General features: G+C 43.7%; 1 protein-coding gene across 3 annotated transcripts in view; it reads left to right on the plus strand.

Annotated features, from left to right (window-relative positions):
* MKNK1 (MAPK interacting serine/threonine kinase 1) overlaps positions 1–22,734 on the plus strand; it is a 42,853-nt gene that overhangs the window by 2,137 nt on the left and 17,982 nt on the right. For 2 of the 3 annotated variants that reach the window (XM_081306180.1, XM_081306182.1), the window contains exons 2-6: positions 6,885–7,031; positions 14,070–14,176; positions 16,263–16,364; positions 18,487–18,584; positions 21,404–21,483. In XM_081306180.1, the coding sequence (XP_081162306.1) occupies positions 14,161–14,176; positions 16,263–16,364; positions 18,487–18,584; positions 21,404–21,483 (296 nt within the window). In that variant the 5' untranslated portion in view covers positions 6,885–7,031; positions 14,070–14,160. The remainder of the gene's footprint in view (positions 1–6,884; positions 7,032–14,069; positions 14,177–16,262; positions 16,365–18,486; positions 18,585–21,403; positions 21,484–22,734) is intronic. The other variant, XM_081306181.1, reaches the window with a different exon arrangement.

Here is a 22,734-nt window from a genome sequence, read left to right on the forward strand (position 1 = left end):
CCTATTTACTCGCTTTGGTCTTTGTTTTATGAGCTTTCAGGTTCAGAAGAGGACTTTGTGTTTTCCTTCTCTTTGTGGCTAAGGAGGGCCCTAGTTTAGATTAATGATGTCCTAGTTACAGGCATCAAAGGCCTGAAAGTGCAGGGATTCTGCATGAGCCACTGCTGTTGTTTTTTCTGGCTCTTGTCTTGCTTTTGCTGTGAGTTTTGTTGGGAGGGAGGTCATACTCTGTTCAGAGACCCACAGGGTTGTTGCTATAGTTCATGCAGGGGAAAGCTCACAGGTGGCTGACTAATCAGTTGCTCTGCCCTTGGCCTTGGTAAACAGCATTCTATCCCATCTGGGGACCAGCAACTACAAATTCCATTTTTCCTTGCCAACAGCCTCAGCATATGGAACCAAAGATTCTTTGTTGATCACAGAAAAATATACATCAGGTAGAAGGAGCTTGGGAACCATCTGGTTCTACCACTTTCATTTTACAGATGGGAAAAGACCCAGAGATGGGGAAAGACTTAAGAAATTACATTACATAAGAAATCAGTCATGGGGTAGAGATAATTGTAGAAGTGAAATGTCCTCTTTTTTTTTTTCCAATTTACTACATTGAGATTTTTAAAAATAATTTTAATGTTTATTTATTTTAGTTTTTTGAGATAAAGTTTCTATATGTTACCCAGGCTGGCCTTGAATTCCTGAATTCAAGTGATCTTTCTGCCTCAGCCTCTTGAGTAGCTGGTATTACAGGCATGTACTACCACACTCAGCACTACATTATTATTATAATAGCTATATTTATTGAGTGCTGTGTGCTGACAATGTTTTTAGTACTTTAAACTATTTTGTAGACTAGGAAACTGAGGCAGATAGAAATCACTCAGATCTGTTTTCTGATCCCACAGATCTGATGTTTAGTGTGGTTTTAATGGCAGTCATCTCCTACCCAGTGGAGTGGAACAGTTCTCCAAAGAACTTGCTCCCAAATCTGCCTTCCTGTGGGAGTAAAAGACATCCTCCCAACAGTGGCTCCATGCATGCTGAAAAATATAACAAGAGGAGTCCTGAGTATGTTGGAAGAATGAAAAAAGGTCCAGACTTGGTAGCACCTGCCTGTCATCCCATCTTTAGGAGGCTGAAGTAGGAGGATCTAAGTTCAGGGCTAGCCTGGACAACTTATCAAGATCCTAGCTCAAAACAAACAAAAAAGGGGATGCGGATGTAGCTCAATGGTAGAGCACTTATCTAGCATGTGTAAGGTCCTGGGTTCAATTCCCAGTACCACGGGGGTGGGGAAATGGAGAAAGGAATAAAGTAAATCCATATGAGTATTAGAGGATCTTAGTTTAGGCATAGGAATAAATGTCAATGTATAGTATTGAGGCACATGGTAAATACTTAATAAATGAATAAATTTTTTAAATTGCCTGTTTACTTACTTAGGCAGTAATTATTTTAGGAAAAAACTCAGTCCTGGATTTTTGTATAAAGAATCCCAGTCTTGGGCGGAGAGATCCAATTCAGCAAGAACATATTGTGCTCTTGTCATGTACAAGCCCCTGCTGTTGAGAAATATACACAGAGGACAACAACACATTTCCTGCCCTCTTGTAAGTAATTGTCTTCTCCAAGCCTTCTCCCTACAGTGTCATTGGGAAGATAGATAAGTACATAAATAACTGAAAGCAGACTGACTGTGGTAAATGTAGTAAGGAATGTAAACAAAGTGGGAGTTTGAGAGAAGGAAAAATCAATCCCATCTTGACCAGAGGATTCCTGAAGGTGGGGAATTTATGCTGGGTGGGAGAAGGAGCAGCTTGAAGGATAGTCTAGAGGCAGAGATGCCCAGCGTGTGTGTAAGTGTGCCAGGGGAAAGAAGGAGAGCTGGTGAGGAGGGGAAATAATGGTGGATTGTGGACAAATGTAGAGAGGGGTGGAAAGAACACTAATATTTATCAGGTGTCTGCTTTGTGGTTTGCAATGTGCCACATGCTTTACACACTATAATTTATTTAATCCTCACAATCCCTGCAATATACCCCAATTTAAAGATGAAGAAACCAGACCTCAGAAAGATGAAAGTGATTTTCCCAAGGTCAGGTAGCTAGTAAATGGCATAGCTTGGTTCAGACCTACGAGGGTTAGATTCAAAGGCCGACGATTTTTCCCTCTTGCTGCAGGGTTCTAGGTGCCATGACTGGGGCTGTCTGGAGCAAAGAACCCAGAATAGGGACATCAGTGAGGGGCCTTAAATTGTGAGCCACAGTTTGGAAGGTGCCTGGTCTAGGTTTGCTTGATTGGGTTAATATGTGAGCATTTTGGCAGCTCCTACAATACCATAAGTCAGTGCACTATCGTCCTTAGCTAGTAGAATCTTAAAATGAGTTTAGAGAGGCTGTGAGTACCCTTGTAATTCAGGCAAGGGTTCTGATGTGCAATTGGCAGTTTGTTCCAGAAATCTTCTGGGGAAGCAACGCATATGACACATTGTATTGCATCATTTCCTCACATTTCAACAAGAATCTGTAATGGAGGAAAGAGCAATAGGAGATAAGAAACTGGCATTCAAGCCCTGATCTGCTTATCCTCATCTGAGTCCTTAGTCTCAATTTCCTTCTCTGTAACAGGGGAGATTGGGTTTCACTTCTGAGGCCTTGACTCCTGCTAACTGTCATGTATTGCTTTGCCCTTCCTGACTTGGGGCAGATTAAGGGAAGGAACCTGAATTCAGAGATCTTAAGGTTCAAGATCCAGCCTCTCTTCCTGTAGGAAGACAATAAGTAAGGTGTAGACTCTAGAGTTGGACTGCCTGGATTTGTGTCCTGCCTCTGTCACTGTGCAGCTGTATGACTTCAGCAAGTTATTTAACCTTGCCTAGTCTGTTTCTTCATCTGTAAAATGGGGGAGGGATATGAATGCTAACTTGGCATGTGGTAGGTACTGAATGAATGTTAGCTTTAATTATAATCATTCAAATTATATTAATGTCAGTTTTAGCACTGTTTTTATAGACAATATATTCATTTCTCCTACCATTTCACTCTGATGTCACTGCCTTCACTCTTTCCATTGCTCTATTAGTGAAACTTGGAAATGTTGGATTATTCTGTCACAGGGTTACAAATCATGACACCAGAATAAGTGCCTGTAGGAAAAGAGTCAATAAAAAGTGTGGCTTGCTATGTGCAATCTGGAGGCTGAGGTAAAAGTTTTGCCAGTTTCCATCCTTGACCACTTAGTGAGAGCCTGTCTCAAAATAAAAAATTAAAAGGACTGGAATATAGCTCAGTTGTAAAGCACCCCCGGTTCAATCCCCAATACTGAAAAAAAAGTTAGTGGCTTATTAGAAAATCTCACCTGACTTGGGTTTTCTCCCACGTCTCTCCACAGTAAACAGGACCAGATGGCATATTTGTTTCCTTTGCATAGCTTTTAGCAAAAGTGCTAAGCAAGACTCCTCCAGTTCACTTGCCAAAAACAATGCAGTATCTATGGAAAAATCATGCCTAATCTGATTCTTTTATCCAGGTTAAACCCCCCTGGTCTTATCTTAAGCTAGTTCTTATTATTTCCTTTTCCATGAATATGGAAAAGTTTCTTCTTATTATAAAGGGAAGAGGAGATCAAGATTTTTCTCATGAGAACCTTTTCTGTACTTAAACCTAGAATCCAGTTAGGCCTCATCATCTCTTCTCCAGGCTAAACAGCCTGGGCTGCTTTCACCGCACCCGTAAAACCTATTTTCCATCGCTTGGATCACATTGGTTATGCTTCTTTTCTTTCTCTTTGGTTTTTCTACTTCTTGGCAGTGACCCAGACTGTGCTAGTCTGCTAATAAGAGTCTAAAACAGTTTAACGGGAGAAAACTTCAGAAGTTTGATTCATTCATTAACATTTATTAAGTGTTTGCCCCATGCCAGGCTTCCACTAGGTATAGGGAACCCTGAGCTGACTTGGACATAATCTCCTCCCTGTCCTTAGCTCAGTCTAGGGGAAGATGTGTAATAAAGCTTTTTAAGTACTGTAATTGAATTATGTACAACAGCGGGAGGCTGGAAATTGTTTAGGGTAATAAGAAACAGCCCCTTTGGCTGGACTGCAGGTGGAGACTTCTGGAAGGGAGAGGAAAGCAGAATACAGGAGGGCTGGTCTGGGCAACACTGGGGAAACCGCAGTGGAGCTCCTGTATTCCAGAGACAGTGGCACCCTTAGAGGTTTTGAAACAAGGATGAAAATACCTTAAGCCTTAGCCTTTTCTGTGCAACACTGATGTTTTCTGTCTTAAAAGTAATGTGATGTCCCTTGTTTGTATACTTTGGGGGTTTGGACTCTAAAACTCCCATAGCAAGTCTAGTTCTTGAGCTCTAGAGAAAGTCCATTTTTAGTACAACAGGAAGTTCATGAAGGATGGAGAGAGCACTGGGTACCCAGCTAGGCACAGCCTATTTAAGACCCAGCTACAGGCCAGTCTGTGTGTGTTTGGTCTGAATTTCCCCAGACCAAAAGGAAGAGATGCAGGAATGAAGAAAGGTTCCAGGGCTCACCTAGATATTCGGTGAGCATGCTAAGAGGGGTTAAGCACCGTGCAAGTCAAAAGTTCTTGCTAAGGAGGAAAAGTGGCCCAACAGAATTAGGAATGGTAGCAGAGGAATTCTAAGGGCTAACTGGGCCCTTAGAATCTTCACCATGTATCTGAAAACAACCAATGTCTGTCTCTCTGGCTTTGTGCTTGGCTATCGCTTTGTTCTCTCCTACTGCCCAGTGTGGCTTACAGAGTGGCAGGGTTGCTTCCCAGAGCCACAGTTGATCTGGAGAAGCCTTATTACAAGCTAGAATCAACCAATGCCAGGCATTGGTGCCATGAGCTTAATATACACAAACTGGCTTAATTCTCACAACAGGTATATTATTGCTTCTATTTTATAGATGCTGACATTGAAGTCAAAAGCAGTTAATTATGTCCCAGAAAAAAAAATTATGTCCAAGACTACTTTGGTAGTAGATTATAGGGCCAGAATTAGCACCCCAGACCTCATACTCGAAAGCCCATGTGTGTTCTACTTCCACAGCCCCAGGGTGGCTCCAAACGTTTCTTTTCTACTGTAGGCCTGTTGTTAGCACATTATGGCCCATAGTCCGCAGCTGGCTTGCCCCCTGTTTTTGTATGAACTTTCAGCTAAGGATGTTTTTTACATTTTTTAATGGCTGGGGGGGGGGTAATAAGTCAATATTTGTGACACAAGGAAAGTATATGAAATTCAAAGTTCAGTATCGATAAAGTTTTATTAGCATATGGCTACAGTCATTTATTTACATTCAATATATAATGCTTTTCCTCTGCAAAGATAAGATTGAGCAATTGCTAAAAAGACCGCATGATACAAAGCATAAAATATTTACTGTATCCCTTTGCAGAAAAAAAAATTGCCAACCCCTAAGAAAGGCAACGAGAAGGGACCAAATGGCAAGACTAAAAGCAAACAGTTAGAAGTTCAAAGGTGTACAGGCCTTCACTGGAAGTGCGGGGGTGGCAAGAAGACAGAGAATAACCCATTTCATTTGGTCTAAGAGGTTTGGGAATAAAAAGCACAATAGGCAGGACTACCCAATGTGTTAATGGCTCTAAAGGACAATACGGAGATATTTTGAGGATGACATAGTTTATTCAGATTCATTGAGCCCTTTGGTGCCAGATACTATGTTAAATGCTGGAAATACAGAGGTAAAAAAGATAACCCCTGCCTTTGAGGAACCTATAGCCCCGTGGGAAGGCCACACATGCTTGTGGTATAGCCAGCTGTGTTGTAATGGAATTCTGTGTTGTCCATGAAATGCTGGGTGAATTAGAAACAAGGTAAAGGGTGCTTCTGCAACTTACAGGGAAGCTTTCTAGAACTGTCCTGGGCCTTGAAAGATGAGTAGGAGTTATTTTTCAAGAAGCTGAATATAAGAGTCAGGGAAAGCCTGACAGTGTTAGCATTTGGAGTTTATGCAGATGGAGAAGAAAGAGATCCTGGAAATGACATAAAAGTTCTGTGGCTGGGTAACTGGCAGAATGATGTAATTTGACAGAGCAGAAAGAAATCAGGAGGAAGGAAGCCGTGGGTAGGGGTTAAGGACACATCCAACTGGGGACATGTAGTTCAAGGTAAAATGATGAAACACTTCCAGCTTCAAATTAGAAAGCCTTTAAAAAGTTTTTGGCACCAAGGCCTAGAATTCAGATTTAAACTGCATTTTCAGAGCTTTTTCCCAGGAAAGGGGGAAGTAAATATTTATTTAATAGAGAGAAGTTGACAAAACAACTCTTAACATGATAGCTAGAGCCATGGGATTAAAAATAGCAGTGGACATACAGAAAATTTAAGTCATTACATTGGAAACTAGCAAAAATTACACACTTGGCACAAAACCTTGTTTCCATTTGAGTCGCCTGCATCCGCTTTATCTTCTGGTGCTGTTACTTCTTATCTATGAGACTTGAGCCAGGCCACTAGCAGATGAAGACAGAGTTCACTTGTCTCTAAAAGATAGGCAGCACAGAAGTGTCAGCTTTTCCTTCTGCATAAGACTTCTCAAAGTGGACAGAGGGGTCCATTTCTGTCATTCTGGCCCAGTTACATCTTTGGGGACCTAGAATTCTACAGTAGAAACAAAAAATGAAAAATTTTACCCGGAGTCCCATTAAATCTTCCAGTGCTTAGTGTCAGCATTTTCAGATATTCACCTGTTGACTTTTAGAGCTTGGAGATGTCTGTGACTGCCATGTGCCTGTCTACTCCCTGGGGTAACTAGCAGGACTGGGGGACACATGGGTAGATCTCTGTCTTCTCTGGGCCTCTTAGAGAAGTCAGCGTTTTGATAATCCTTTCTACTTCTGCTTAAAGATTTTTGTGCCAGATAAGATGAAGCAGGCGGAGAACTGAAGGTCAGCTCTGTGCAGAAGCCAGTGAACCCATCCAACAGCAGCATTGTTTCCCTTGGAATTTCACGTTCACTGAAGACCGCTGCTCAAAAGTTGGGAAAACCCATAGGTAAGATTATGTGGAGGGTTGGGGTTGTGACTGGATGGTAGAGTGCTCACCTAGCACGTGTGAGGCACTAGGTTCGATCCTCAGCATCACATAAAAATAAATAAAAAATAAAGGTTTGTGTCCAACTCCAGCTAAAAAAATTATTTAAAAGGAGATTGGGTGGACATTTCACTTATCCTTTGAAATGTCAAATATCAGCATTGAAATTATCTGATATTTCTAGAGGAAGGGGTGGGCCTGAGATCAGCTTAGCAGTTGATGGTTTTCAGTATTTAGTTGGGCAGCTGGACTTAGCCAAGCAGCCTGGCATGTCTAAGACAGGTGCTTAGTAAGGAGGAGCACATTTCCTCAGAATAACAGAGGTTCATAAAGAAAACCATGCAGTAAATAAAACATATTTATTACTTTTAAGTACAAAAGAAAAACAAGTACATCATAGCAAACCAGAATCAAATACAGAAGAAATATAAAATGTGAAATTCTTGTACTCAGCCAATCTCATTCCCAGGGAACCATTGCTAATAATTCTGTTGTATCTCTTCTGTTTGTTTTTAAACTAATGTATGACACATAAGATGACATTTTGAAATGTTCTGTGTTCTACTCTGACCTGAGGTTTTGTGATGCCTGGAAGGTTATAAAGCATGTCTTGGGCTGGGGATGTGGCTCAAGCGGTAGCACGCTCGCCTGGCATGCGTGCGGCCCGGGTTCGATCCTCAGCACCACATACAATCAAAGATGTTGTGTCAGCCAAAAGCTAAAAAATAAAAAAAAATATTAAAAAATATTCTATAAAAAAAAAGCATGTCTTACTTATAGATGTGCCAGATGAGAGTTGAGTGAAATGGTTTTAGCCTGGTCTCTGAGTTTCCATAGTCTTTGCAACTTTGTGTCACACATCTATATCTGAAGCTTCTTGGTGGTACCACTGTCTCCCCCTGCTCCCCATCCCCAGGCTGTGTTCTCCCCTTCTCTGATAGCAATATTCTTCTTATGGTTACCTCATTTTGGTTAAAAAGCATATATTCATAAACATGTGAGGACTCCCTCTGTGCCTGACTGCGTACTAGGCAGTAAGGATAGAGAGGAATTATACACTGTCCCTTCCTTTAAGGAGACTAGTAGCCTTTGCTCCTCTACTGTGTTCAGTTGTTTGGCAGGACACAGACTAGTTCTGCCTCTGTGGTTTCCTTCTGCCAACTGAAACATGCTTTGCCTTTCTCTTAGCTTCTATCCCTGCTATCCCTGCCCCAGCTATAGGACTTTTTGGCCTCCTTCTGTGTGGTTGCAGTAGCCTCACTCAGTCTCCTGTCTGTCCCCAGCCTGCAATTTGTTCTACACATCACTGCCAGTGTGATAGCCCTAGGCACATCCTCCATGGTCCCTAGTCCCTCCCCATTGCCTAGAACAGTAGTTCACAAATGTGCTATGCAGAAATGCTTCTAGGGAATCTGCAAAGTCAAGAGGATTTTCATGATAGTGCTAAATAAGATGCTATTTAATGTTGCAGAGTGACAGGAAGCTGTGAGTGCCTTAGCACTAGGCAGTGACACTGAACTGTGCTAGTGGCCAATGTATGCTTCACTGCTATACACTCACAGTTTTTTAAAGTGCCATTTTCATGTAAGACTGTCCTTGATGGCTGGATGTTATGATTCATGCCTGTAATCCTAACTGAGGAGGCTGAGGCAGGAGGATCACAAGTTTGAGGTCAGCCTGGGCAACTTAATGAGACTGTCTCAAAAAGTGGGGAGTAGGGGCTGGGGATGTAGCTCAGTGGTAAAGTGCACTGTGTTAAATTCCAATTCCCAGTACCCATAGGATTGTTTCAACTGCATGCTGAAGGAGCTGCTATTTTTCGTTTTCATGTGAAGGGATGATTGTTGATTGTTGAGGGTAGAAAAAAGACAGGGACCAGGTATTGAAGGGCCTTTAGGCCATATTTATGAGCTTGGTGATCTATAGCAGCCTATGTTTTTCTCTACTTCTCACACAAGTTCAGTTCTGCTTCATTTCCCCACTTCCATGTACTTCTTGGCACTCCTTCTGGCACAAAATGCAGTGTGGCTCTGAAGACTGCTGTGATCTCAAAATCAGAACAGAAGGAGAAGATGGGCCTTAATATAGACCTTTGACCTCTGGAAATCTCAATACCCCAGCCCTGATTAGGCTTGTTGTGGCTTGCCACCCAGACCCTGGGCAGACCTCATGCTGGATTTACCACAACTGAGTGAGATCCCGAAGTGTGCATGAGGCTGTCTAGCCTTCCTGGGCAAAAGGAGTAACACTTTAGCTCCACGGAATCTCACTTAACAGATGGTCTTTTGACTGAGCTGATTTTACCTGTGGCTTCTTGCACTAATCATGTTAAATTGATTGGCTTCTGCTTAAATGTGCCCTTTCCTTGGCTCCTACAAAGTAATGATGCCATTAGAAACCACATCAGCCAACCACCAGGTCAGGTAGGAGAATAGTGTGGGCTTGCACCTAATATCCAGACTGCCATGAAATAATGTGGTCAGACTTTGGTTTGTAGCTTATATTCCATATATGACAGAATACAAATATAAAGTTATCTCAGAGCACGACTTTCTTTTTTCTTTCTTTCTTTCTTTCTTTCTTTCTTTTTTTTTTTTTTTTTTTTTTTTTTTTTTTTTGATACCAGGGATTTAACCCAAGGGCACTTTACCACTGAGCCATATCCCCACTCCTTTTTATACTTGGGACAGGGTTTCACTAAATTGCTTAGGATCTCACTAAGTTGCTGAGGCTGGTTTCGTACTTGCGATTCTGTTGCCTCAGCCTCATTGGTTGCTGGGATTACAGATATGTGTCACCACACCCAACTAGATTAGCATTTAGACTAATATAATAAAGAGGATGTGGTAATAAAGCCTTGTATTTATGTAAACTAAAGCAGTGCTGCCCAACTTTTTTTGTGTATGTGGTGCTGGAGATTTCACCCAGGGCCTTATGCATGCAAGGCAAGCACTCTACCATCTGAGCTATATCCCCAGCACCCCCAGCTTTTTGACATCAGAGCACCTGGGAGAAAATGGTAGTGTTTGGCTGCATGAACTGTGAGTCCAGGGACTAGAGGCCTGATGAGGGATAAGTGTCTTATTCATAGCACATCAGTAGGGAAGCTCTGGGCCAAGGTTTATAAACAACAGCATCCTCATTGATGGCTGACTTTCACTGGCTACCCCTCCTGCCTTTCAGTGTTAATGTTAAAGTACAGTATAATGGTTGAAAGCTTGACTTCTGAGCCAGACTGTCTAATCTTAAGTCCCAGCTCTGTAACGTGGGCAAATGTGACCAAGGGCAAACCATCCTATCTCTTTGTATCTCAGTTTCTTCAACTGCAAAATGTGGGCAATAATTAGCTTGCCCTATAAAGTTATGAAGATTAAATGAGTGAGTGTATATAGTATAGAGTCTGTAAAGTGCTTAGACATTGCCTGGCCTGTGGTGACTGTGAACACTGTAAGTCTTACTGATGATAGAGTGCACTGTAACTACTGCTGCCATTTCAAAGTAGTAAATGATCTGGGTCAGTCTCCCCAGCCTGCGTGTTGCCTCTTCCTCTGTCTCACATGGCTTAGCCGTGGCCTCCTCTCTGAGAGTGTCTGTTCCATTTCCTTTAATTCCTTAGTTTCCTTTATTGTTTGTTTGTTTTCTGTTTTGTGTTTTGGTGCTGGGGATTGAACCCAGAGCCTCATACAAGCTAGGCAAGTGCTCTACCACTAAGCCACAGCTCCAGCCCTCCGTTTCCTTCCACTGTTTCAGCTTGCCATTTGTTTGGGCCCTCAGCTGACTGATGCCTGAGGAGGCAGCCAAGCTCATGGTTATACTCTTCAGCTTGCTCTCTCCACTCTACCTTCTCTAGAAGGCCCTATAGCTAAAGGAAATGCTCAGACAGATTGGGACCTTGAAAGAGCTTGAGTGGGTGGGTGGGGAGCAGGAGTTGTTTGCAGACGCATGTTAATCGGACCTGACCAGTTTGTTATCACCCACTTAGATGTGACAGCTGGTGAATTCTGTATAGGCTTTGTGAGAGTATGGAGTGCAGAGCTGGTGGCTTGGAGGAAAGTACAGCTGGCTCATCAGGCTTTATAGAGAAATGACCCAGTTGTTTCAGAAGGTGGGCCTTAAGGTGACCTGCTAGGGAGAGAACTTGTTGCTATGTGCCTCCTTCCCACCCCCATGGGACTCCCTGTCACTCTAGGAGTTCTCTGGGCCATTACCTGGGCAGATGCCAGTTTAAGTCTTAGATCTGTATCCTTAATACCTGCTGTACTTCCAGTATAATCAGTATTTGTTGGCTAACACATTTCACAAATGAAATACATAATGTATTTATTTATGCATATAAAAACATGCATCCCCGTTTTAACAGAGAAAGCAAGATAAACATGCCTAGGAATGGAAACATTGATTCTTATTGATGATGCTGAGACTGCTTATGATCTGATCTTTCATCACTCCACCTGTATGTGCCATGCTTCAGCTGGCCTGAACGACTCACAGTGGCCCTAACCGTCCATGGCGCCTCTCCTGCAGACCTTAGGGTGCTTTTCCTCAGTCTGAGACGCTCTGTCCCAGCCCTACCCTGGGCAGTTCCCACTTACCCTTCAGGTGCCAGCTTAGCTGTCTCATCTTTCAGTTGCCCAGCTAGTCAGATTCCTCTCTTCTGCTCTGCACACCTGGAACTTCCCTGTCACGGCACTTGTCCTACCATATTGAAATTGTTATATGTGTTACTGCTACCAGAGTAGGTATGTTCCTCATGTTCTCACTGTCTAGTACTGAAGGATCAGTAGGTGCCCAGGAAATACGGCATTGGTTGAGTGAATAATTACTGTCCTTTGTCTGGTTTCTTATTTGATCCTCACAATAGCCTTAGGGCATGGGCAGCCCACCCTTAATTCTTACCCATTTTGTTTTCTGACTCTCAGAGAAGCTGAACTACTGGCCAGAGTTCAGGCAGCTCTCAGGTTCCAATGTTCAGGGCATTTCTTTGTCTGTTTTTTATAAAGAAACTCCTTTAAAAAGTAGTATTTAAAAAAATAAAAGCAGTTTTTATGTTTTCTTGTGATATCAGGGATCTAACCCAGAACCTCAAGCACACTAAGTGAATACTCTGTTACTGAACTTTACTGCCAGCCCCTTCATTTGTTGCTTTTCGTAATTATAAAATTAATATATTTATCAAACCAATAGTTTTTCATCATTGAATGATGAATTTCAATACAGAGAAATCTAGCTGCAATTTTAAAAACCATAGATTCTAAATTCCAATATGTATTAGAGAAAAATCATTATGTATTTCACTAAGAAATAAAACTTGATTTAAAAAATAATAGCGTAGGCGCTGGGGTTGTGGCTCAGTGGTAGAGCGTTTGCCTAGCATGTGCTATGCACTGGGTTCAATCCTCAGCACCACATAAATGGAAAATAAAGATATTGTGTCTATCTAAAACTTAAGAATAAATATTAAAAAATAATAGCATAAAAATTAAAAAATTAATTGCATAAAATTTATAGAATACTGAAAAATATGAATAAGAAGAAAATAAAAATCACCCCATCACACAGAGTAACTATCACAGATTAGAAATGGCCTGGACTTGAAGGGGCAGCATTGAGTTTGAATCTCAGAGAAACCATTAACTGGATGTTCGGCATCAGTAGGTTACTTGGCCTACCAGCTGTCTACTCTGAGCCTATTTCCTTACCAGAAATACAGTAAAATATTTATTTTGGGGGATTATTGTAAGAATGAGACAGATATAAAATTCCCAGCACAGTGCCTGGTGCATAATCATACCCTTTAAATGTAGTAGAAGTTAACTGTTTTGTGTATTTCTATCAAGATTTTGAATTCTGTTGTGTGTTTATATGTATGTATACATACTTATGCATGCACATATGTTTTTTGAAGCACATTTATATATTTAATTATATCATTGGGTCTTTATAGCAACCGTGTGAGGTGGACAAGGCAGGAGTATTTTTAAATCTATTCTGCAGATGAAGAAATTGAGACTCTAAGAGGCAAAGCCACTTGGCCTAGGTGCTGTCTGGTAATATGTGAACCAGGACTTCTACCTTGGTCTCTTGATCCCAGCAGTGTGCTGCTTCTCCTGTTCCACCTCTACCTCCCCCAATTACACATATGTGGGCCTCTGAGCCTGCCCAAGAGGAAGGCAAGGACTGGGAGCCTCCAGACCAGCTGGGTTCTGTCTGAAAACTGAAGAGGGCTCATTTCCTCCTCTAACATAACAAATTGGTCTTTTGCTAGAAAGCTAAGAACATTTTGTGTCATAGGGGGACTGTGTCAGGGAACTGATTAGAGTACTGACCTGAATTCATAGGCCAGAATAGCCTTCCTCTGCCACCTTTCTGTCAGAGTGTGCACTCTGTGTGACACACACTGCACTGACAGTATGTGCATCTTTTCATGTCATTTCCATTTCAGTGTGCAGTTTCCAGGGGCTTATATGTGTCTGACACTGTGCCATGCCTTAGAGACAGGGGTACACAGGGAACAATTGTGGCTTTAGAAGCACTGGAGTACTAAAGGCCTAGTGAAATCAGCACCCAACCACAGCCTCTTGCGGTGGAGCTGGCGCATTCACTACTAGTTCTGTGCAGTGATACTGCCCAGTGTTTGCCTAGTGCCTATCTGTGTTTGCACAAACCTTAACTCATCTGGAGTTATCAGGGAGCTGAAGGGGCAAACACTTTTGAGCTAGTTTGATGGTTGAGAATTCCTAGGCCAAGGGCAACAGGAAGGCCAAGGTACAGCTTGACTGTGGGACCTTCCACCTGTGGAAGCATTTAGGGATTGCAAGTGTACTGAATTAAGGTCCCACAGACAGACAAATTAAAGAGTGGTCCACTTCCAGATGGGGAACTAGCAACCCCTTGATGAGAGCACAACACCTCGCCCCAACCCCCACCTCCCATCGTGAAAACAGGGAAGTTAAGCATGTTTCTTTTTCTTCACCATCTTCTTACATTTTTTCTCCCTAGTTTCAAAAACAACTCTCCTTCAACAAGTTGTGTTTGCAAGGAAAGTCTTAACCATTTGTTCCTTCTGGCATACCCTCTTCCGTTGAGATCCATGCAGAATAAACCAGGTACTCCATCTTTGTGTGTGAAGCCATAAAATCTAATATTGAGTGTGCAGCGATGCCCAGAGGTATGCTGCTTCCCAAGAGGCTTGCAGCCTGCTGTGGTAAAGAGCAAGTATAAATTGCCACTAACAGGGTTTTCTAGCTAGAGCCGTAAGTATGTCTGAGCATCCCCTGTGAGTCACAATGCTGCCAGCTCTCTCTCTGCTCCTGCATGCTGCCTGCCTGTTGGCTGTTTTGCTTGTCAGCAGATTCCCCATAGAAGTAGGGAGGGGTGGGGGGAGGTGAACCCAAAATTTGTCCACTCTATACCTGGCTTACAGAGCTGATGAGACAATAGGTGGGACAAGAGTTGACCCTGGAGTGCTTGCAAGGTCAGGGCCACTCCTTGGCCTGTTGCCCCATGGTCAGAGCCCACTCCTTGAGCTCCTGAAGATGAGTGACCCTGCATTTTATTACTATGCCATTTCTCATATATTTTTTCCTTCAAATTTCCCTTGTTGAGGGATAGGTGTCCTAGTACCAGTGTTTAATTCTTTGAATTCATACAGCATTGCTGTCCCCAGATAAAGCTTGTGCTTGAAGCTATTGATGGAGTAGTATTTTGAGATCCTCTGTATTTGAGATCCCTTTATCTTTGTGTTTATCTGTTCTGTATTCTAAAGGTAGAATTTAAAATACGCCGTCATCAGATTCCAAAGATAGAAGGAAGCAAGCACCTAACCCGAGCTGTCAAACACATGGCTGCTTAACCGTGCTTTCTGGATAACACTGTTGAAAGTGCATTCCGTGTGCCTCTCCTAATGTACTTGCCTCTGAGAACAGCACATAGACGGGCATCAGCACTAATCAATCTTCCAGGCAGACTTGCCATTTCTCTGATTCGTGTTCAGCAGATCCTTGGAGAAGGGAGAAGGCCTTTCCCTTCAGCAGGCAAAAAGCCAGCTTCCATTTTAAAATCTCTGAGAAAAAAAAAAAATCCAACAACCCAGGGCCTGTGTTTATTGAAGGCTGGTCTAAAGTCCCTCACACCGTGTGCCCCATCAGCACTGGAGTGCATCTATTTCAGAAGGATGTAGAGGCTTAATCACCCTGGTGGGGATTTAGACCCAGAGACTTCAGAGAAATCTTATTATTTCTAACTGCAGGCGAAGAGTATTAAGGCTCCACTCTGGATCAGGGGCATGACATGTTCTATAAGTAATTTATCTTTAACAGGGGAAGGCCCCTTACTAGAGTGTCCCAGAGACAGAACTGTGATTGGACACTGGCTCATGGTTCCTTCTTTTCTCTTTCCCTGTCTCAGTCTCCTGCTGCTCCTTTCTGTCCCGACCCTTTCCTGCCCAATCTGTCCAGTTTCTGTGTGCCTCAGTGCATCCTCCCTTTAACATGGGAGCCAGGTGCCTTCCAGGAAGAGAGTAATGGTTTTGTAATAAGTAACCTCATCTAGCAGCATGGTGTAGACCTGTCAACTGCAGGTTCTAAGTAGGCCCTTTCTGCACCCTTTCTGAGGAAAGAGCTCTGGATGCTCTGAGCTCCACAAGCACTCAAGTCTGTACTCTTGGACTTGAAAGAATTTGGGGTGTATTCTCAGTCTCCTGACAGCCCTCTTGTTACCTTCCCAGAGTCCCCCAGAATGGCTTTCACCACAACCCTGTGCAAATCCTCTGATTTCATCTGCACCAGCTCCTGCTCCCACCCCCATTCTTGCCTAGTACTGGTGCTGAGGCCTGAGAGTGTCACAGGTGGGGCTCTGCTTATGGATTCTTTGTTCTATTGTGGACTATGGTTTGACTGGTAACAGATCTAAATCCATGTGCTAATGAACTTGGTTAAAGTAGGCTCCTGCTATCCTCTTCTAATTCAGCTTGCCTACCTGAGTTCCTTTCCACAGTTAATGATCTCTTATAATGGTTTTGCCTTTAGTTTTGCCTCCCGGGTTAAAACAAATCAATAGTCCTCACAGATATTTAAAAACCATCAGCGTAAAGCTCACGGGTCACCCCACCCACTACCTTGTTTATCCTTTCAGGTAAACTTATAGCTTGATCAGTACAGTGCTGTTTATCTCACTCCTCCTCTTGTCTCCCAGAGATGGGCAGCAGTGAACCCCTTCCCATCGCAGACAGTGACAAGAGGAAGAAGAAGAAGCGGAAGGCCCGGGCCACTGATTCCCTGCCAGGAAAGTTTGAAGGTTGGTCCCACAGCCCTCCTAGATGTGGACCTGTATTTTCCCAAGCAGGGGATGAGCATCCCAGTGCTTCTAGGTACAGATCTTGGTGCCAGCCATGGTCATCTGTGTGATGGGAGAAGACAGGGGTGGGTGGTTTACATGAAGGGGTGACAGAATGAACAGGGTGGAAAAGCTCTCAGATGATGCACAGTACTCCCCTGAACAGTCCAAGCACCCATCAGTGGGCAGAAAGACCAGTCTATCAGAGCTGTACATGGAGTGAGATTGCATTGTGTGTCCCAGCAGTGTCCCTGACCCCAGCAGTTCCTGATAGGGCTACTGAGAGATAGAATATCCATGTAAGAAGAAGCAAGAATCACCAAGGACCATGGCTGTAGATGACATTGCAGGCTTCTCTAAATGGAGAATTTGACTCCTACAAAGTGTAGCTACCCGGCTAGGTTCAGTGGCTCATGCTTTTAATTCCAGTTGCTCTGGAGGCTGAGGCGGGGGGATCACAAGTTTGAGGCCAGCCTCAGCAATTTAGTGAGATAAAAAGGGCTGGGGGTATAATTTAGTGGTAGAGCCTCCCTAGGTTCAGTCTGCAGTAGTCCAAGAAAAAAAAAAAAGAGTATATCTACCTTTGCTGTATGTGTGTGACTCCCTTTTAAAGAATACATGTTGTGTTTAGGGGACATGATGTTGGGTCATCAGAAATTTGGGGCACTCTATGTGCAAAACACTAGGATCATAGCTGATGCTATTATCCCTGGGCATGGGGGAAGCAGATCACTGCTAAGGACTGAAAGAAAGGATCAGTAGCTGCTCTTCAACTATATTTCTTTCATTGTGAGACCTGAAGTAGCTTCCCCTCATGGGCCCTCTTCCCAGCCTTTCGAACACACCAGCAAGTTGATTGTTTTGTACAGTGATTCTGATAACAAGCACTTTATGAGTCAGGAACATTGAATTCCAACCACCTGACATGCTATCAAATGTAAAGGGCTAATGCTGAAGTGTGCACCATGAGAGAAGCATGTCACCTAAAATACTTACACACAGCAGTGTGCTGTCTGTTCCTACAAAGAAGTACTTAGTACAAGGGTTTGCCTGCCCTTTGCTTCCAGGGTTTTAGAATAGGCCTTTTGCTCTTTCAATAAGCACAGAGAGTTTTTCCTATTATTTAAGGATAGCCTCTGCAGTGACATACTTCTCATGACTGAGACCCATAAGATCTCCTGTCATGGTTTAAAGTCTTCTGCTCAGTCTTGGTTGCCTCAAGAGAAAAGAGCTGGGGAGTAGAGCCAAGGGAGGATGAGATCAGCCAGGCAAGGGCTATGCTGGAGACACAGAGAACTTGTGCTACTTTGTGAGCTTGGGCAGGTCACTAACATTCTTTCAACTCAGGCCTGTTACTCTGTTACAACCACTGACTCGATAACTAAAAACTCAAGGCATAATTTGCAACCTCCTACTGTCTCTGATTTCCTGTGGATGACTTCTAAAAATTTCTCAAAAACCTTCAGTGACCTCCATTGTATGTGGTATAAATCTGAACTGTGTTTTATTCCTCTTTGTATCACCAGTGCTTAGCACAGAGCTTGGTACATAATAGATGCTCAGCAAATGAGTAAATTCAAGAATAATGTTCATTCAAATCACACCCCTTCTATGAGGATCCCCAGGTTCCCCAAGAAGATCTCCTTCTCCTGTCCCACCTACCCCCCTTTTTTTCTAACTAGTCCCTCTATGTCAGTACTCCCAGCACCTGGTTTTGAGGCTGCTTGTGTATGTGTCCTCTCTCCCCTACTGGACTGTGACCCTTAGAGGGGAGGGACTCTATTTTATTCCTCACTCTGCCCTGCTGTGCTGTCTGACACACAGTAGGTGCTCAGGAAGTAGTGCTGAATTGAAACCCTTTCTCTGATCTCATCCCTAAAATGAGAAACAGGATGCCTTGTATGTGGTCTTGTTGAGAAACTGAGCTCAGAAAGCCATGTGTCTTTCCTGTCAGTGAGTTCTAAAGAGACATGGTGTGCCTGGGTGGTCAGATCCAGAGACCTAGTGATGGAAGATCTTCTTCTCATCTTTGTTTGCAGAGGGTGACTCATTGTGTTATTCCTCTTATTCATTTCACCCCTAGATATGTACAAGCTGACCTCTGAATTGCTTGGAGAGGGAGCCTATGCCAAAGTTCAAGGTGCCGTGAGCCTGCAGACTGGCAAAGAGTATGCTGTCAAAGTGAGTGTCTCATCTGGATGCCAGGCTTTATTTTGCAAATATTCATTCCCAGTTTGTCCTAAACCAAATAAATTTTATATTCTATAATATGGTGGCTCAGTAAGAACTTGGGTTCCAAAGCTAAACTTACTGGATTCAAATCTTGGTTTTTCTACTTACTTGGTTAAATTATCTAACGTTCCTGTCCTCCAGTTTCCCTATCTGTATAATGGGTGTAATAATAGAATATATAGAGAGAATTGTTGTGAGGATTAAATAAGTTAATAAGCATAAAGTGCTTAGAACAATAAGTGGCTCAAAGTGAGCTTCAAGGAGTGGACCAACAGTTTTAAAATTGCCCTGCCTGACTCTGTTTTGACAAACTATTACTATTTGACATTGGGCAAGTCATAGAATCTTCTTAAGCCTCATTTTCTACATCTCTAAAATGAAGGTGACGATTCCTGCCCTTTCTTTCACATGGGGTGATTATGAAGATAAAAGTTGAAATGAACTGATAGAGGTAGAAACACTTTACAAACTGCTATACAAGTAATATACATTATCATGATAATGAAGATTAAAACTAAAATGACCAGAGCACTCAGCTTTAATTAGCTTCATGACCTTGGAGTGGCTCATTCACTTCTCTGTGCTCTGGCCATTCAGTGTGGAAGAAGAGATGGTGGTAGAACAGTGGTTCTCAAAGTCAGGTCCTTGGGCCAACAGCATAGTGAGCACTGAGGGCTTGTTAGAAATGCACATAATCTGTACCTACCCCACATCTGCTCAATCAGAACTAGGGGTGGCCCTACCAATGTGAATATCAATAAGCCATCCAGGTGACTTGGATCCTCACTGCAGTCTGAGAACCCTGGTGGAGGGCATGTTGAAATTGCATTGTATTTCAGAGCACCGGAGGGCTAACACAGAGAGCCGGGTTTCTCTGTACAGGAGATGGCCTGAGTCTCTTTTCACCAGTTTCCCCAGGTGGTTGTAAGACCCACTGTTGGAGGATTACTAAGCAAGAGAAAAGGTCTTAAGAAAGCCAAGGGAGCAATTCAAGCTGATTTCCAGGCAGCCATCTGAGCCACTATGTCTCAGTGCTGCCCCCTGTCCACAGCCCTGGCAAACCTACTCCTGAAAGAAAGGCGTTCTGTTTTCACCAACTCTCTGCGGTCCCAAGCTGTGAATTGGGAAGAACACTTCTGCTGAGCCACAGTCCTTCTTGCTGGGATGTTGTTTCAACCTGGCAGCAAGTGAGCTACCTCCTTTCCTTTTTGGAAATAAATTGGTATAAATTACAAGTAATTTAAAAAATTATGCAGGTGATAAAAACTACAAATGTAAATCGATCTGTACATCTATGGATGACAGATCTATTTCTTCCAAGTTGGGTCACAGGATAAAAATTTGGCCCTAGCTCCATATACCCCTGACAACTTTGGACAGCTTGGTAGGTCTTTTTCAGCAGCTCTGTTCATGTCATGTCTTTCTACTCTCTAAAAGCTCCTTAGAGATGGGCAACTTCTCGCAACAGAGCTCTGCAAGACTATTTATGACAACTTTCCTTACAGGCATCCTTCTGATGAACCTCAGAGTCGGAATGGAATGTCCAAATAGTCTGCTTCAAATTTCCTCTAAGACTCCCCAAATAGTTGTCCATGTTTGGCTCCCCATCTCCACAATGGCCAGAGCCCATTCCCTCCTCCAAGAAAATTATGCTGTTGCTGAAAGCTTGCCTGCTGGAAAGTTCTTCCTGACTTGGACCTAAACTGCTTGGTGAATGAGACTGAATAGCTTGAAGTCAAATAGCTCCTGTTCCCAGTACTGTACCTCACTGACTGCTCAGAAAATGGACCCACAGCTGGTTTACTGACTGATGTGGGCTTATTTAGAAAATTACAATCGGTCATAGATGTTTGTGCTACAACATATTGGAGACATTTGAAGTGTTGTGCCCAGCAGTGTTAAAGGAAGGAGTAGGACATCATCGTCTTAGCTGTGAGGCAGGGCGAGGCTCTGCAGAAAATTTGCCTGCAGGTTCCTTTTGGGTCTACAGGGTTGTGGATGGGCTTCTCAGAGCTAGTCTCCACATAAACCACCTGCTACTCTGTGGGCTCACGCATTGCTGCAGTTGGCATTTGGCAAGTATCTTCAGGTAGAGAAGGGAGGAAGCAACCCACAATTTCATAGGTGAGAAGGAGCTCTAGGAGCTGGAAGAAGCTACCTAGGCTAGGAGCAGGTGTGGGGTAGTGAGGGTTTTGGGATCAGCTCTTTGGGATCATCTTCCTACCTTTTGATATTACTGTAAGGGTTACCCAAGATTAGGTCTATATATCATTTAACATGGGGTCCGATAAAGAGCAGGTTCTCAGAAGAGAAAGTGCTGACCTCTGCCTGGCATTGAGCAGGCACTAGAGGCTTTAGTTCCTCCTCACCCTCCCCTTCTTCCAACTCTAGAAGTTTCTTCTATAGAGGATGTCACTCCTCAAAAGGCAGAAAGCTACCCTTCAGGACAGGGAGCCAAGTAGAGGTAGCTCTGTCTTTCTGGCTGCCTCAGTTTTTGCTGGGCAGCTGGGGGCAACAGCTTTCCTTACTATCGTGTGTGGCCAGTGTCAAACAGGCTCAGCTGGGCTTGAAAGCCCTCAGGCCAGTCCCCTCAGGCCAGTCTGCTACTCTTGAAGAGCCACAGTGCCCATGTCGCCTCAGCCTACTCCAGACTTCCACTGGAAACTGAATTTGGACTGTGTTTGGCCTTGCATTCCCCAGGGAGCTCCTGCTGAGGAGCTGTTTTGAAGTCAGGTGGGTGTATGTGATAGATTTTATTCTTCCCACAGATCATCGAAAAACAAGCAGGGCACAGTCGGAGCCGGGTATTCCGAGAGGTGGAAACGCTCTACCAGTGTCAAGGAAACAAGTGAGTATTGTGCGGGGGGGACTCACCGCTTTTCTGGGAGACATTTGGCCACCAAAAAGGAGGTTACTTCACACCATCTCCTGACCCTAGCACTTCGCTCCCACTCCTTCCCCACACTGCAAGTAAAACTCCTTCCGTCTTTCTTGGGGAGAGAGGGAAGGAGGGAGGGAGGAGAAGCAGCAGTAACCACCCCCCAAGAAGCCATCTTCTCTTTAGGTGAAATGCTATAAATCTCGCCTGTTAAGGTAAGTTAGAAGTCTGAACCGGTGTCTAGTTGGGGGTGATGTTTGGAGGGAGATGATGTTTCATTTCTTCCAAGTTCCTGTGGAAGCTAGGCTGCTGAGTGTTGCCTGGTAGAAATCTTTAGGGCTGCCTAAATACCAAGATGAGAACAATGAAGATGTTAAGAATATTTGCTGCTGTTCTCAGTTCCTAGTGAACCACCAACGGCAGGTGCCAGAGCCAGCTCCGAACCTCCTGGCCTGATAACTGGGCCATGGTAACCTCCAGCCCCATCTCAGGCTGCCGCAAATGAGTGGCCCTCCCACTGTGGCTTTAAATCAGGGTCACCTCCAAGACTGGCTTCCCCCTCTCTCCCTCCATGGCAGGGTCAGCAGGGAGCCAGTGGCCTGGTATTGATGGCTTTGTCATTAAGCTTGGAGGACAGGGGCTGCTGTTGATTTAACTCCAGGCACTGCCTCTACAATCTTCTTTCAAATTAGGCCATTTTGGCCATCTTATTTGGACGCCTGCACACTAGTAAAAGCCTCGTGTCTCCCAAAGTGGTCGGCATTTTTTATGAGGGACAGATTTTTATTTTCAGCCCTGCAGCTTCTTAGTTCAGCATTAGAGACTCCACTTGGTTTATTTCATTCTTTCAAAGAAAAAAAACCCCAACACCTCCAATATCCAGGCTGGTGGCTTCCCTACTGAGTTACAAGACGACCTTGTTGGCAGAGCACCGCATACTCAGGCAGACAGAGAGTGCTCACCGGGGAAGGCCACAAGTGCTACAGTGGCCAGGAACGCGGCCGTTTCATTAAGCAGCGCTTAGCAGTTAGGTCTAGCGGTGCCCACGTTAGGCCCCAAGTCTATTTGACAGATGTTTCCATTTTCTCCAGGCAATGTAAATACTGCCCCGTGATTTATGGGCAAGAGGGAGGGCAAGTAATTATTTGCTGCTTGCCTCCAGGACACACACCTACTATTCAGTGTTATTAGCCGCAATTGCTTCCAGTCGGCTGCAGATTT

The sequence above is a fragment of the Spermophilus citellus genome, assembly GCF_964194105.1.
Source record: "Spermophilus citellus genome assembly, chromosome: 9".
NCBI lineage: Eukaryota > Metazoa > Chordata > Mammalia > Rodentia > Sciuridae > Spermophilus > Spermophilus citellus.